Here is a 17,087-nt window from a genome sequence, read left to right as displayed (position 1 = left end):
GTATTTTCAGTAGATTCTTTTGCGAGATAGTATTGTGCAACTCGGCAGCCGACAAATTAGGCATCTACGGGCAACGGCGATCCTCGCACAGAGTACTTTAGCAAAACATTGCACAAGTGCTTGTATCCCAAAATAGTAATTGATAAGGAATGCCACCCCACGGCTGCAATATTGTAGCCATGCCTTCTATTTGATAACATGCCACTCTTTCATTCACCATTCTCAGTTGGCTTATCCCATTCATAACGCAAGCAGAGTGTCGCTATGGCCATTGATGAAGCGCAATAAGAAACGGCATAGGAAAAGAAATCGCTACAACATAGTGCCCGGAACTTGTTGTACACAAACACAAAAACGCAGAGCCCGGCGAATACGCCAACTGACAATGCACTGCACACCAGTGAGCATGCATGCAGGTAATGTGTACCTTACCCCCCCCCCCCCCCCCCCGCCACGCTTCGTCAGGGGTAAGAGCGACAATCCACATTATCAATGGGATTGCAGCTGGCCATGAATGGTGGATGATAAGAGTGGCATAAAATTTTGCGAAAGTTGCTACAAACTTGCTGTCCTGTCATTTTTTTGCCGATATTGCAGCTGTGCACAAAGTATGAAAACCTTTGGGTACAGTATAGACCACTTATAATGTAACCACTTATACGAGGGTCGTTTGATAAGTATGGTAAAAATAAAAGAGTTGGCACAACAATTCTGTTTTCTTCTAGGTGGCGCGCGAGAAGCACCCTTCATATGACGGCAGAACTTCTTTACACTGGTACTGACAGTTAGTAAACTTCAGACAGCCATTGGCACTGAGCTGTGGGGTGATTACCGCCAAAATGGAAAAAGGTGAATTTCGAGCAGAGATAAAACATTTTTATTTAAAATACTGGACGGCTGCCAAAATTAAAGCCGAGTTGAGCGAAGTTCATGGAGACTCTGCACCATCACTGAACACCATTTACTACTGGATAAATGAATTCAAACATGGCCGAACTTGGACGCAAGATGAATCACGTCCTGGGCGTCCAGTGGAGGTCACCACGCCAGAAATGTTATCGAAAATTCATGGAAATGTCATAGAAGACCGCCGAGTGAAAGTACGCGAGATAGGTGAAATTGTAGGCATCTCAGCAGAGAGAGTTCAAAATATTTTTCATGAGAAATTGCAGATGAAGAAGGTCTGTGCCTGTTGGGTGCCGAGACTGCTGACGATCGACCAAAGGCGCATGAGGGCAGACATCTCGAAGCAGTGTTTATCAACGCTTGATTGCAATCCGCAGGACTTTTGGCGTCGATTTGTGACAGTTGACGAGACGTGGATACACCATTACACTCCAGAGTCTTAACGCCAATAAAAGCAATGAACTGGGCCTGATGAAGGTGCACCAAAAAAGGCAAAAATGGTTTGTTCAGCCAGAAAGGTGATGGCGACTGTCTTTTGGGATTCACGAGGAATAATCTTTTTTGACTACTTGCAAAATAGCAAAACGATAACAGGACCATATTATGCGACACTCCTAGATAACTGAAGAAAGAATTGTGCACTAAACGACCTCGGTTAGCACAAAAAAACTCCTTTTTCCTAAAGACAATGCTCCGCCCCACAGATTTCTTGTTGCAATGGCCAAATTGCACGAGTTAGGCTTCGAGGTTGTGCCTCACCCTCCATATTCTCCGGATTTGGCCCCATGCGACTTCTTCCTCTTTCCAAACCTCAAGAATTGGCTGGGTGGAAAGAAATTTTCGTCAGATGAAGAGCTTATCTCAGTGGTAAATGACTACTTCAAGGGCTTCGAGACATACTGTTTTTCTGAGGGGATAAAAAAAATTGGAAAACCGCTGGAAAAAGTGTGTGGAGCTGGAAGGGAACTGTGTTGAAAAATAAAATAGTGTTTTCTGCAAACATGGCATCTTTATTTGCTTTTTACCATACTTATCAAACGACCCTCGTAGTGCAGGACCAGATATAATACGGTCTTTTCAGACTCCCGGTAACTTTCCCATAGCACTCTATGTATATGCATATCGCTTATAGTGCAGTTGCGGGACACGAAATACCAGTTACAGTGCGGCTGCCTGGAAGTTCGGCAGTCAACCTAGACGGCAAACGCTCCCCTCAAACCACAAATTCCCCATTTACTCGAATCTGACGCGCATTCCCCCCTCCCCCATAAAACAGGTCCAAAAATTGTGTGCGCGTTAGAATTGAGTATGACCCTAAATCTGCGTTACCATATCGCCTAAAGTTGGTTCTTTATTTTATGATATAGCCGCCTCGCATGCGCGTCGAGCCTAGCTACTCTTGAGCCTAGCTACCATAGCTTCCTCCATGTGCTGCAGTACACGTGCTAAGGCAATAGTCTACCGTCTGTCTTCACGTTCTCTGTGTCTGCTCTATCAGCATGAAGTACCGAGTTCATCATGATGCCGCATTTAAAAGGAAAGCGGTCATGTGTGCGGAGACGGACGGAAAATGGGCCACATCACGGGCATTCGGAGAATCTTTTTAACAGTTCGTTTCCGCGGTCAACGAGCGAGATGTGTTCATGTTTGCTTGTGCGTGCGGGACACCGTGCTTGTTAATTTATTTAGCAAGCTAATACGAACCTAGAGCACGGTGACAGCGACGGCAGAAATGCGGCTGGAGTATCCATTAACGCAATAAAAAAGTTGTTTCGGTTATAGTGCGGTACCGCTTATAGTGCGGATATTCGCGACTCCGGCGACTTACGTTATAAGCGGTCTACACTGTAGTAACTTTTCCCCCGGCATTTTCACAGTCGAGATTGAGATATGCAGAGTACAGTACAAAAGGATTTCGAGATAAGAGGTGAAAAATACATGGGGTTGACACCGAGTCGGGAAAAAATGTCGGCTTAACCGATTTTTTTAGATATCAGGAGCTGTCCCAGGCGCAAGTCCACAAGGGGACTTGCACCTGGGGCAGCGTGATTGCGAAACAACTGGGCAGCAAACAGTTTACCCACTTCAATCTGAATTAAGCTCTTGCAACTTGCTCTCTGCCGTGACAGCGAAAAAATACTCATAACAGCCATCGCTTCGTCTCATCTCAAGCTGAGGAAAAAGAATCGCCGTTGTCTTGCCATTATTGAGATCAGTTGTTTGCTTTGACACTGCTAGACCTGAGAAGCCACCGAGAGCTGTGAAAGTGTTGAGTTTTGCTTACCAGATGGCGCCACGACATTTAAAGCTGGCAGCATGGAATAGATTTCCACAGGAGATGACAGCATATTAAAGCTAGATCTAATACACCTTGGTTAAAACATCAGCCTCAAGGCAGTTTGCGATTTTTTATGGGAGCACAATTTTACTTATTTAAACAATGTAATTGTCGCCGCTTTTTTCGTGATGTCACATCCATGTGGTTACTCCAAGTCGTGACAGCTTCTGCCTGTCGCGTCGCTTGAATATCACATGCACGTGGTTGCCACTTTACTGTTAGAGTAGGCTGTGCAAGCCAGAAACGATGGAAAATAAAAGGCAGCCCAATCATGATAAAACTAATCAATATTTCACATCACAACAACATACCAGTACCAAAGTAATGGCACTTGACCCTGTGATACCCAAACGAAGTTCGACATCAAGGAACATTGGAACAAATTGACATTCATTTTTGGCCATGGAGAGTACATTGATAGGAAAAAAAAACAAATGTATTTCAGTTATAACTTAATTACTGTACTAATTATTAGTCATATCAGAGCTGAAACTTTACTCCAGCATACCGTATTTACTCGAATCTAGGCCGACTCCGATTCTAAGCCGACCCCCCAAAAGTTCGAAGTCCGAAAAAAAAAAAAAAAAACTTACCTCGAATGTAGGCCGAACGAAAAAGCGAGGACAGCATTCGCAAAATGAAACACCATTTATTAAATTTGAACATGCCGAGCTCATTCTATGTCACCATCGCTGCTAGCCTCGTCGCTATCTTCCTTACTGCTGACATCTTCAAACAGTGCGCTATATTCAGTACCATCCAGCGCATTAGAGATGCTGCATTTTTGGAAGGAGCGCACGTTGCGGCGCACGCAAAAACCATCTCCTGTGGCCCCCACCAACGACAGACCGATGCCGAAGTTCCGCCCGGTTTGAACGTTTGACGATGCCTCTACGGCTAGCACAACTACCGCATTTACTCGATTCTCACGCTTCCTCGATTGCAACGCGCACCCGTTTTCCGCGAGGAAAAATTTGGAAAAATAGATTTCCTCCCGATGCACTGATGTTGCGATGAATAAAAAAAGTCGCAGTTTCGCCCGAAAGGCGATGCATCGAATGCGGTAGCAAATTAGTAGACCGCTATTAACAAGCACGGTGTCACGCGCGCTCAAGCAAACATGAACACACCTCGCTCGTTGACCGCGGAAACGAACTGTCAAAACGCTGGAGACAAAGCGCGCCTTCGTGCTAGCATGCCTCTCGCTTCAACACGGCGAAAACACGGCGCGCGTTTACCAGTCGCAGATTGCTTTAAAGATAGGGCCAAGCCTGATCGTAGCCGCTATTCTGGACATTCCGCCATTTTCTTCGAGGCGTGACGAAGGCGTGACGCTTACAAAATGGCGCCGATAGCCCCGTTTCGCTTTCGTAACGTGACGCAAATTTGACGTTTCGCCTAAGAAACTGTAATGTAGGCATTGAACATAGCGTGGTTGATAAAGCAAAACAGTTTTCCTCCCCAGTGAAAATAAAGCAGCTAGCTCAAAGCGTACGATTATTCGATCAAAATCGTTTCTCGCTTCCGTCGTCTGCATGCGCGCAGGCTGTCTGCTTCATTAGCTAGGATGCGTGTCCTCGGGAAACGGAATGAGTCATCGTATATTGGCGCGCACGCGCTTGCTTTCTACCTTGAGACAATATACGCGACCTGCCAGTGATGAACTGCGCCCGATCTAGGCCGCGTTATCGCTATCTCGTGATCCGCAAGTGACTCAGCCCGACTCGTCTGGCTGAGAAGCGGCCGAATATCATCGATAGCGTTGCGCGCGCCACAGGTATCCGCTTGAGCGACGCAAACGCCGGCACTGCCATCTCTTGTGCACTTCGCCGCTTACTCGCACCGCGAGAGGAAACTTCAAGGCACCGTCTTGCGTACATTTCTTTTTGTAAATTAAAAAGTCACCGTTGTCATAGCCTTTGATGACGCGAAAAGTCATTAATATTGATTACAACACAAACACAATAGTGAAAAGTGCGAAATGTCGCAGAAAGTTTGCTGGTTTCAACCAATATTATTTCAAATAAACGTGTTTTTAATAGAAATGATGGTTCAAAACACAAATGCCAACACCACCCGAGAGGGATGCAAATGCTATGAGCACGCGTTGTGAACAAAAGATTTTCATGGCCCCAAATGGTAGAGAAAATGCGGCGATACGCATGCCTCTCGACTGACACTGCATATGGCCGCTCATTACCATAATTCGCGCGGCTCGTCGCACCACAAATTATGGCGGAAAATCTGTGCAATGGCAGCCCAGCGCAACGTCACGCAACGTCAAATTGACGTTTACGAAACAGCCCTTCCTGTGACGCTCTTCACGGGATATTCTTTCAGCCAATCAACAACTGACATGCCGGCTATCTTGAAACGCCACCACATATTCGCGAAATTGCAGATGCATTCCACGGGCTTCTGCACGCTACCGTACACTTTCTTTTTAAAGCGCTAAAGTCGCAATATAGGTGCTAAGGACCACACAAAAGTATTAGTCGATAAAATTTGCAGCTCCACGTCACGTTTCGTCATTCTGACGAAAACGCAAAATAGCATTTTGCAAAACTTCCGTTTCCCGGCACAAATTTCAAAACACGTGACCTCTGGACAGCCAATGAGACAGCCAAGATGGCGGATAATGGCGGCCGTGCAGCCGCCATGCGTGTCCAGAATAGAGCCCCGTATCGCCGGAGTGGATCGTCGCAGATTACGTCCTGCTTCGGTCCACTGAAACCGTTCCGCATTGCTTTGCTGGCGAAAATCCTCTCCTTCTGTTTGCGCCAGTCCCGCTCGCAAGTTTCGGATTCTCCGAACGCCCGTGATGCGGCCCGATTTCCGTCCGTCTCCGCACAGACGATCACTTTCCTTTTAAATGCGGCATCATGATGAACTCGGTACTTCATGCTGATAGATAGAGCAGACGCTGGGAACGTGAAGACAGACGGTAGACTATTGCCTAAGCACGTGTACTGCAGCACACGGAGGAAGCTTCCGCATGCTACGGTAGCTAGGCACGACGCGCGTGCGAGGCGGCCATTTTGAAATGCCGACGCAGATTTAGGGTCGTGTTGAAAGTGCGCGTTAGATTCGAGTAAATACAGTATTCGTTTAGAAAGCGGCACTATAGTGGCATCGCCCATTTGGTGCCATTACGATAACGCCACACCGCGCGCCGATGCTGCACCATACCGATACTACCGATACGACGCAGGTCAAAATGGCGACGTCGCTCGTGTACTTCAGCTGGCTACTGGCGCGGCTAGTAGCGGCTGCGATACTGACTTTTCTAGATGGCGCTAACTATGCACCATATTTATCAGTTTCAGTTAAAAACTGGCGCGTTTTTTAAAATCCTGGAATCTAAGCCGACCCTAGAGTTTCGTGTGTGATTATTTGAAAAAAACTATCGGCCTAGATTCGAATAAATACGGTATAAATAACTCAACTATGGGCTTCATTCCACATTTTGAGGCATCAAACTTAGCGTAACATGTATGATACATTTGGTATTACATGATTAATTAAATAGTAAAAGTTAAGTCAAAATTTCTGTCAACGAAATCAACCATTTTTCGCCAAATTAATGAAAACCAAAGTACAGAATGGATACTTTTTCAGTCTAAATTGACTTAGCAATGGTGTTCCTCCAAGACGGCAATGCACAAGTCTCCGTCTATTAGTTGTGCAAAAGCAGCCTGAATTTCTTAGTTAAGAAGGAAATTTCTTGAGCTCAAGAAATGTGCAATCAATGCCCGACTTCTATTTCTATGTGCCTTCCAACTATAAGGAGTCTGCACCTCTTACTGGTGTTTTCTTACAGTACAAAATTCTAGATACAGTTTTTGTGAGCATTTTTGTAGCAAAAGAGACTGATTTCCAATCCTCCACACTGTGCCCAGTAAGCAGTGCCAGGTCTGTGAACCAAATGCTGTGGTGGAAGACCAAGCACAATTTATGCCCAACCAGTGTTCAACCTAGAAACGGGGAACACGTGCATCTTTTGAGATGGCACGGCCCCATAAATGAAACACAGTAGGCCAAAATGACAGGGACAACAGATGTGATGGCTTCACAAACAAAAATGAGTACAGCTCTTTCTGAAGAATAGCCAGCACTTCAGTTGTGATTTATATGCACACAAGCTGTTGCATGGTTTTTCATATTATCACTGTCCCAGCAAACCCAAATGAAAACAAAAGAAAACAAAAGAATATCAGGAAATTATGTTCTGAAGAATAGTAAACTGGGTGAGTTGGTACCGATTCATGTTTAAAGGGTAGCGCTAAAGCAGATACGGAATGAAAGGAAGACACGAGACTGGAAAAGAGCTTTTGTTCGTGTTCGTTAATTTTAATCTGTGTCAGCTTTAGCACTACCCTTCAAACATGAATCAGAAAATAACGCTTTGTTTGACAACATATGCGAGGTTAAACACATGCCCGTTACAACGCATCTGTATACAACATCCTTTCGGATATACAGACCATTCTTCTCACTTAGTTTGGTTTGCCTATATTATTCCTGCAACAAATTCTGCGCTATAGAGATTATTGGCTACAATGGACAAAATTTCGGGCAAATTTTGCCTTGCTGCAGCAATGTGTGCGAGCGGCAGTGCACAGCATGCAACTTTTTTCAGCCACTAGCGGACAGTGGGAAAATACAAACGCACTAGCGGCATGTGCCCAGCCCACGCCGAGTGACGCTCGAGTTTTCAAGATGACCAAACAAGCGGCTCACAGCTGCCTACCATTGTCAGCTCAGTCAATGCATTGACAAGCAGGTGTTGAGAGGTGCTGCTAGGCCTAACTGTTTCACTCTGAAGTTATAGTGTACAGCGCTCCTAAAACAACTGCTCACGATTGCAAAATGCATTGTTTTGCGAACACTATCATTGCACTAAATCAGATAAAAATATAGACACGCTGCTATTTACGCCGACCAGGCTGCAAAACACGTGACGCAGTTGAGCCGTCTCACATGCAGTGCAGCATCGGCTGAACATACTGCTCCAAGTTAAATTTGCCACATTACCTCAACTCTCATTTGTGGTGAAGGTTTGACAGTGATCGTCACTTGTCAAGAAAGATAAAACTAAGGCATCAGCTTAAACTATAAACTTTTGATTCGTGTGAAAAGCTAATTGTAGCCAATGTTTTTGTAATCGGTGGCGCACTTGGGCTGGTCGGCCAGCACTACAGGGAGCTGGCCACAACGACACAAATATTGTTTTAACCCTTTTTTTGCCGACCAGAAAAGTTTGCAGCTGTGTAGGGAAACTACCATTTGTCAGCAGCCAGTGTTAAATGGCGGACCCAAGGCACTGTGCTGATACTGTGTTTGTACGATTACTGTGTAAATCTGTTTTTATTTTACCTTGTATTTTTTTCCCCCATTGTGTTTGCGATCACTTTTGAGTTTAATTAAGCACTAGACGGCGGTACATGCGAAGTTCCGCCATTTGCCCAACATACCATGGCCCTTATTTTGGATACAACGGACTTTGGATATAGTGGACCTTTCTTGTTGGATTAGTACCGTCAGTTGTATCGAGCGCTTTACAAGAGACAAGCAATGTCTACACACCTTCTTTACAAGATATTTGACAGGACGCATGCCTCCTCCCATGCCCCACACATTATCCAAACGAACCAGTCCATGTTTCATGCTCAACAATGTGCAGGCATGTTGCAGGGTCTGCCTGTTCAATAGCAAAAAAGAAAGGGCAGGGAAAGGGGGCAGGGGGGTGACATTTAATAAGCAGGAAGCTTGCCAGAAATCTTCCCACAAACCATTACCAGTACATTACATACTTGGACAGTGGGCAATCCGTTTCCTCAAGGTTGAGTTGCACATATTTTGGCGGCACACAGTCATCTGCCACAGCACGCGCCAAAAAGTTGCCAAGCACCTGTGCGAGATATGCAACAGTCATGAGGTGTTTACGAAAGCCTTTCTTTAGAGTTGAGGATATGAGCACAGAAGAGTGCTTTGTAAACAAGGACTGTTGATGTGAAATGTCCACATAAATGACAAAAGAGAACAAAATAGGGAAAAAGAAGGTCATAATAGCACAAATGTGCATATATCTTACATCAGCACCCTCAGCAAAAGTCAGTAGCAGCCGTAAAGTGAAAGGCGCCAGTCACTTACAAAGGCAAATGGAAAATGTCCAAGCTGGAGAAGGCAACTAAAGGTGAACGAGCATCAGCCATTGCCCAAGCCCTCTCAAATATCAGTGCAATAACCATAAAATATGAAACTTACCGTTGTGGCGTCTGGTGTGTCAAGTACCAGATCTGGCAAGCTCTTGAGCAATAACTGAAAGCCCTTCTCGAAGTCTGGCTCCGACAGGGTACGACCATACATGTCAGAGAGCAGCACAGATGTCATCTCTCTGTGCGACGGTTTACGCTCCATAGCCAGAGATATGGCCAAGCACACAAGGTTGGGCCGAATTTGGCGCAGGTTGAATTCCTCCAAAGACAACTGCAACATAATGAAAAAAAGAAAAGGATGAGAGGCAATATTCTTTAAGAATATGGCAAATTTCAAAAAGAAAATTATAAAGTGAACATTTCTAGCCGAATAGCAAATTATGTCAGTATACTGACGTGAAATTTTTTCAATCAAATAGACAATGTTGCATAAACAACTTCTCCTTCATCTCATGTAGCAGCCTGTATTTCACGCCACTACATTTCATTTTCCATCCTTTTCTTATTGTGCATCACACTAAGTGGCCAATCCGAGAAATAATGGCAGCGTAATGCCATAAGCGCCAATTACAGAGTGCGACAAAATGGATAATGAAAATTTCATAATCCACTTTCAGAAATGAATTGTTTCAAAATATGGCCAGTGCTTAATCTTGCTGAAACATGTAGCAGGAGCTCAAAGCACTTGTAGTGCAAAGTTATCATATGGCTGGTCTATAGGGCAAATTTTAATGAACATCTGTATGCAAGAATTTTGACATACAAGACGTAATTACAGAGTCACAGTATTTTAAGGCAACTGAGCACAGCTGTGCATCCGGCACCATATTCTTCTGTGAAGCATACCCTCACCTGCTGCAAAGGTTCCGTTTCCCATTTATTAGGCTGCCCATGACATACACTTGCCACATTGCAGTGGCGATTGCAACCCTTATAGACCAGAGCAGAGAGCTCAGAATATTTATTCTGAATATTCTTTCTGGGGCAACCAAAAAACATGGTGTAACACTGAATACTTCAGTCAGTGCTACACCATGTCAGTCAAGCAGGTGTGCACGTGGTTATCACATGCAGCTGCCACCACGCAGTGGCCGCTTAACCTTGAAGCTACCAGTTCAATGACACTTTCTTACAGCACTCATAGTAGACACTTATAATTAATATTATGTCCACAAGAACAGAAAACAAGGCTTAATAACATGCATCAATATTTACTTTGTGCAGATGGATTTGCAGTTTACTTACGAATGAAGGAGCGAGAAACATTGGGTAATACATGTCAATACACAACTTGTCCTGATGCGGGAACATCAAAACTGAAAACTTTTACAGCAGTAGCACAATGTGCTGTTTCGATGTTCAGTACGTCTATCCCCCCCCCCCTGTGTGCCATAACACACCCACAGGTGTAAAATCACTGTAAATTTAAGTGCACACGCACCACACAGTCTATGTTCTAAATTCATTAAAGGGTCCCTGAAGCGGTTTAGACGAATTTTGTAGACATGTAGGTTGAAGCTACAGTAAAACATTTGCACTACAATTTAAGTGAGGCATCTCATATTAAGAGAGCTATGGACGATTACAAGTTACCCTCCTCCCTAGCCATGCTTTTCCTCCTCAACTCGTTTGCCGAGCGATCGAGGCTAAGCTCCGCCTTCACTGGCTCTGCATCATGCGACGTTGTGTCGTCCACTTCCGGTGTCTTGGAGCTGTGTTTGTCTGGTTGAGCTCTGTGCCACCAGGTGGCTGCACCCCTGCACCCTGCAGGCCGCTCACGTTTGCGCCTCCGCCCATCCAGCAAAACGCCCAGTCCGCCTGCATTTACCGGAATACCGGACACACTAAAGCTCTCTATTGTGGTAGTAATCCTCCAGCGTGAAGTCACAGCCGCAAACACGTAGATCCTGGCACCAAATGGATACTGAGAGCCCGATGCACTGCCGCCACTCCGCTCACCTGTTGCCTTGCAGAGGGACACGATGTCGCAGCTTGTCATGCAGACATCAGCAGCTTGACATACCGCCAATTATTAGATTTGCAGCCCACAATGCAACAAGGGCGATTCATGGTCCGTGCAGAAAGATATCTCAAGACCAACACTGACCACGCAGCTCGCATCACAGAGTGAGTATGCTAACTCTAGAGGAAAAGCTGGCTGAAAAAAGTGGCAACTGCAAAGGCGCTGCCATGTTGACACAAGTCATTTTTGTAATGCTAAACATTTTCATAATATTATGTTATACTTAGCATGTACGCTATGGGGAGCTTTTCCTCTAGTTTGTTATATTACCTCAATGACTCGCATCAACATGGAGCATGTTGTAACACAAGCAGTTGACACTTGCTGTGCGCCGGAAGTGCTTGAGTGTAGTGATAAATTGCAATGTATTCTCTTTCTGTTACTATTTCTTTTATAGAAACAAATTAACCAACATTCCAGCTACTATGAACAACATTTGTTCACCATTAAGTTGGAAAAGTTATCGATGATGCAATGTGGATAGCTCGCCCAACTGACATCACGCGCATCCACAACGTAGATGGCAACGGGGTGGCTGAAAACTCACGGGAGCGGTGCCACTGTGATCGGTAGCGATGCCCATTTTTAAAACCTTATAATAACTTACCCGCTCTACGCGGAGCGCTTAAATGTCACTTGATAACCAGAAGGACCTACCCTAATGACTTAGCATGTTTGTACAATATCGTCAAAATCGTTTCAGGGTCCCTTTAATGCTTCAATATTTTTAAAGCACCAATTCTTAATATTCAAGGCAATAGAACACACTTTTTCACCATGGAAGAATAACTTCTTCAAGGAGCAGAAGAAACTGCAGGAAGCACACAAAGGCAAAGGTTTACTGCATAGCAGCTGATCCATCTATCATAAATACCTTCATTTACAAATTAATTAACAGAGCACTCTGCCTTGTCCTGCATCCCCATTCAATATTTCATCAAACAATCGAGCTTTATGAAAAACATAGATACAGGAGGAAGTCCCAGGGTCAAAGACTGATGGGGGACCTCCTGTGCAACGCCCACGATGGGAACACTAAAAATGCATTCCAGTATTTAGGCTATGTGTGAAACTAAACTTACATTGTAATAGAGAGTCTTATCGTGTCCGGTATTCGGGTAAACGCAGGCGGACTTGGCGTTTTACCGGATGGGCGGAGGCGTAAATGTGAGCGGCCTGCATGGTGCTTCTGGTGTAAATTTAGGTAGATTATGCCGCTGCTGAAAATTTATGCCACCAGCAAAGTAGAATGCACTTGGTTACTGCAGTATTAGCTCTGTGTTTGTCTGACAGAGCTCTGCGCCACGAGGTGGCTGCACCATGCAGGCCAGTCACGTTTACGCCCAGTCTGCTTGTGTTTACCGAAATACCAGACAAGCTAAAACAATTATTTTTTAAAGCAAGAGGGTTCCAAGTGTTCATGGGCAGCAAGCATTCACAATGGCTTCATTGCCATTGCTAAGCAGTACCGATTTCACACTTTTAGAGTTGGAATGCAATTTGTTTATTGAATGCTCTTTTTTTTTTTAACCCCTTCTGCCTGGGCATAGATGCCTACAGTAAGAGTTGTAAGAGATGCCTACAGTGATAACCGCAAGGACGCCACCATGTTTCTACCTCTCATTTTTGCAACGCTAAAAGTAATAAAAATATTGGCATGGGTACTTGTTTATCTTTACCAAAGTCCTCGTTTCACCGGCTAACAAATTATTAGCCAGTGAAACGCAGTCACCAGTGAAGATAAACAAGAATAAGTGTCAATATGATGCAAAAACAAGCATTTATACATAGCAGGTACGCATGGGCAATGTCTTAAAGTTAAATGAATTGTGGGGTTTTACGTGCCAAAACCACAATTTGGTTATGAGGCACGCCATAGTGGGGGCATCTGAATTTGACCACCATGGGGATCTTTAACTTGCCCCCAATGCACAGTACACGGGCTTTTATACATTTCACCCCCATCAAAATACGGCCGCCGTGGCTGGGATTCGATCCCCTGACCTCGTGCTTAGCAGCGCAATAACATAGCCGCTAAGCCCACCGCGTCATTTTGTATATTTTTGAGAAAGATCCAATGGCTATTACAAAATTTACATGTACAATTTACAGTGCATGAGAGGGTACATTTGATGGCACCTGAACTAGATGGCAGCACCATACCAACGGAGGCTCGGGATGCCGTTGATTGTGTGTCTCGTCTAAATCCTATCTCGTCTGCGCCTGCATAGCGTAGCAACATAGCGGTGCTCTTGCGGCTACCGATTTCAATGCACGAGCGCTATAAGGAGCTTCAGCTCTAGAGTTGGGTATATTAACTCTAGGCTGCAGAACCTAGTAAATAAAAAAATTATTTCTCAAAGATAGCTGGCCCAGCCAACTAAACTGCTGGTTTAAATAAGTTTGTTCCTCCTCCTCAAAGATAGCTTAGTGGCATCATGAAGTTGTGTACGTAGGTATGCTTGCACCAGCACATCAGCACCCGTTGGGTTTCATTGTCCATTGCCTTCATACGATTGTGATCAACAATTGTGCCCCTCAGTATACCTTCTCAACCATGCAAAAGACATGCTCTCATAGTGCAGTGCAAACAATTGAATCTGATATTTATGATGATGATCAAATACAATTGTGGGGCCAAAATTTTGGTATTTAACAACCTGAAGCTGACAGTGGGCTATGAGGAACACCATAGTGGGGAGCTGAAGATTAATTTCAACTAGCTGCAGTGATTGTGCACTTAAATCTAATAAACGTGTCACACGGGCATGCTTGGAAGGCCTTCCAGTCTACACCTTCGAGACACCATAACTCTATGAACTCAAAGAAGTTGTGGCGGTGCTAAACGGCACTATTGAAAGGCCCGTTGAGTGGTTCAGGCGTTTCTCGCAAACATTGTGTGGCACTGCAAATCTTTAGTGTCGTTTTCATGTCACCAAAAGTTAAATAATATTAAATCCACTCAAAAGCACAGAAATGTATTTTAATAAATTGTTTATACATTGTTATAAATATATGTTTAGTTTTTAATTTATTGAGTAGCGAAACTGCGGCACGATGAACACAAGCATGCCGCTGTTGTCGAGAGTATGTGCAGTTCGCACATTTCAAGTGGCCAAAAAACTTTCTTAAATAAATAATAACACTTGTATATACTATTTTTGAGAGCATTTGGTTAGATTTTTTCTTTCTATTAGTCCTCTCGTTCACTAGCACACTGTGAACGAGAGGACCCATTGGCGCTGTTTGTGCTTCCATTGCTCAAAGGCCATCAGGGTTTCAATAGAGTTGTCGGGTGCTCCGTTGATTGATAGAGTATCGACTCGGCGGCCTTCGAAACTGCCCGTGTAGCAGCTCGAACTTGACCTTTGAGTCAACGGACTATCAGTTGGAAGGCCTTCCAAACGCCCATGTGACACGGATATAAGTACACGAGTGTTTTTGCACTCTGCACCCATCAGAATGCGACATCCGCGACCGGCTATCGAACCCGCGACCTCGCGCTCAGCAGCAGTAACTTATAAAAACGAGGCCAAAATGTGAAAGCCTTCAAGAGGCAGCTAAATGGTCACGCTAATCAGAATACAAAACTATTTTCTAGTTGCGCAAGACGGCTTAACAATACTTATGCAAACATTAGGTCCCTACACAAAACTGTACACACGCAAATGTGCAATTTATTTGAGCCATGCAGTGCTTGGGATTTACCACTTTGCATATTTAAAACATTTCAAGCTGGTTACTTACAACAACTTCGTTGGTGTCTCCATGCTCAAAGTACTCCAGCAACAACGGGTAGACTGTCGTCTCAAACTCATCTTCCGTAAGCTCGGGCGTAATGGACTCAAATTCGCAGTTTTCCTGCAACGGGTAAACTCAGGTTCACGGTTAAATGTGCAAAATCTACATTGGGAAGGCACGATTTTGTGATTTGAAGGGTAAGTAACGCACTAACAGGCCAGCGAAAGTGCATTACTGTTCCTTCGGAATGGCACTGACACGGTTCAATTTCAAAAATGACACGGGTGCCTGAGCTCGAAAGACGCTGCAAATTGTGCCGCCGGCTATTACCTGGTTGTCCGAGTCGTAGTTTGGGTCGCGGACGTCTGACGCCGAGATATCATCGTCCTCGAGCGAAATTTCGCTCCCAGGTTTGCCCCAAGTTCCCTTTCCGCCTGCACCACCTGCGGAATAAAAAAAAAAAAAAATGCTGTCAGCACCACACAAACGCTAGTTGCTGCATCGCAGATCCAGGCACGAGAATCAGCCGTTAACCTATGACTCGGCCACGAACTGGAGCTAATTAGCTGCTACAATATCGCTAACATTAATTCCTATTCCAGCCCATCAGTTATGACGAACCACGGTCTTAGTGGAATACTACAAGCACGTTGTTCGCTGAACTACTCGAAAGTTCAAAAACCATGAGGGCAAAAAAACAATAGTCCCTCCGTTCTACAATTTTACCATTTCTTGCGGTTTCTGGTAACCGCAAATTATTACGAAGTCAACTTACCAAACAACACGAACGCAGGTACCAAAAATCAACGCGCATCAGTCAACAAACAAACAAAAAAGTATGTCCACTGGATAGCCGCCATATTTATATTAAAATGCCTTAGGAACGCAGATGCAATAAAAAGGACGCACTTGCAACAAATTGCCGGCACATCCAGTCGGCACGTCGGACTCAAATATGCTGTCAAAAAGCGATCGCAATGCACCTCACCTTTCTTCGGCTGTCCGCGTCCGTGGCCATTCCTAGGCCTTCGGCTGTTTTTGCGGTACTGGGGGTGCGTCCTGGTGGCTGTTGGCAAGACCGGGCTCACATCCCCGGACGCAATCAGCTTGGAAGGCCGTTTAGCCTTCTTCTTGATCCTTCCATCGTCGAAAGGGTTTTTGACGTCGCTGTCCATATCGGCAGACGCTACAGACTCCCCATCTTCCACGATCAACTGCGGAGCCTCATGCACACGGGGGACGACTTCGTTGTTGAAAATATCGCCTCCGTTCGACATGGCACTCCTGAATATCAGACTGAAACTGAAACTGTTGACTTAAGCTTTAGTGCAGCGCCCCTCTCCTTTACTCAAACCTTCAACAAGAGATGCAAACTTACAACAAACGCTTAAGAGCTCTCACGAAGTCCAAACACGAGCAGCAGCCAAACTTATGCCTTACCAAAACCTGATACGGGAGAGAAAAGCTGAGAGTAACAGAAGAAAAATCGATACGGTAGGAAATAACGGAAATTGGAAATCACTCCCGTCCTGCTAACTTCGAGGCCAGCGAGCACTACGCACAACTCGGCACGTGAATGAACTGGGAAACACACTATTTGCAAAATAAAATGTACGCGACTGCAACCGATGCCAGCGGTGCTGCCACTTGCTGAAGCCCTTCTTGCATCACGTTTTCCATGACTTCCTCGTTCCTCACGTGGCGCCCGGTCTCACTTGTTTACAAACATATTGATGCATTTCTTAATGTTTTCTCATATGCAGAAGTGCAGTTGGCTATTGTATTAAACATGCACGGTATGTTTTACCTCAGATGGCCGCGTCGCTCTGTTCGCCACGGCGATGCTATATCGCCGCGCGTT

At 44.9% G+C, this 17,087-nt stretch overlaps 1 protein-coding gene across 1 annotated transcript in view; it reads right to left on the bottom strand.

Moving 5' to 3' along the window:
- LOC119458674 (programmed cell death protein 4) overlaps positions 1–16,716 on the bottom strand; it is a 33,990-nt gene extending 17,274 nt beyond the window's left edge. Inside the window, exons 1-6 of the mRNA XM_037720540.2 lie at positions 16,215–16,716; positions 15,557–15,669; positions 15,233–15,346; positions 9,512–9,733; positions 9,058–9,155; positions 8,831–8,945 (exon numbers count right to left, since the gene is read on the bottom strand). Coding sequence (XP_037576468.1) covers positions 8,831–8,945; positions 9,058–9,155; positions 9,512–9,733; positions 15,233–15,346; positions 15,557–15,669; positions 16,215–16,503 — 951 coding nt within the window. The 5' untranslated portion in view covers positions 16,504–16,716. The remainder of the gene's footprint in view (positions 1–8,830; positions 8,946–9,057; positions 9,156–9,511; positions 9,734–15,232; positions 15,347–15,556; positions 15,670–16,214) is intronic.
- Positions 16,717–17,087: the final 371 nt, after the last annotated feature.

Source organism: Dermacentor silvarum, chromosome 1 (assembly GCF_013339745.2).
Source record: "Dermacentor silvarum isolate Dsil-2018 chromosome 1, BIME_Dsil_1.4, whole genome shotgun sequence".
NCBI classification, from domain to species: Eukaryota; Metazoa; Arthropoda; class Arachnida; order Ixodida; family Ixodidae; genus Dermacentor; species Dermacentor silvarum.
The sequence above is the reverse complement of the archived record's forward strand: the minus strand, read 5'-3'. Positions and strand labels throughout refer to the sequence as shown.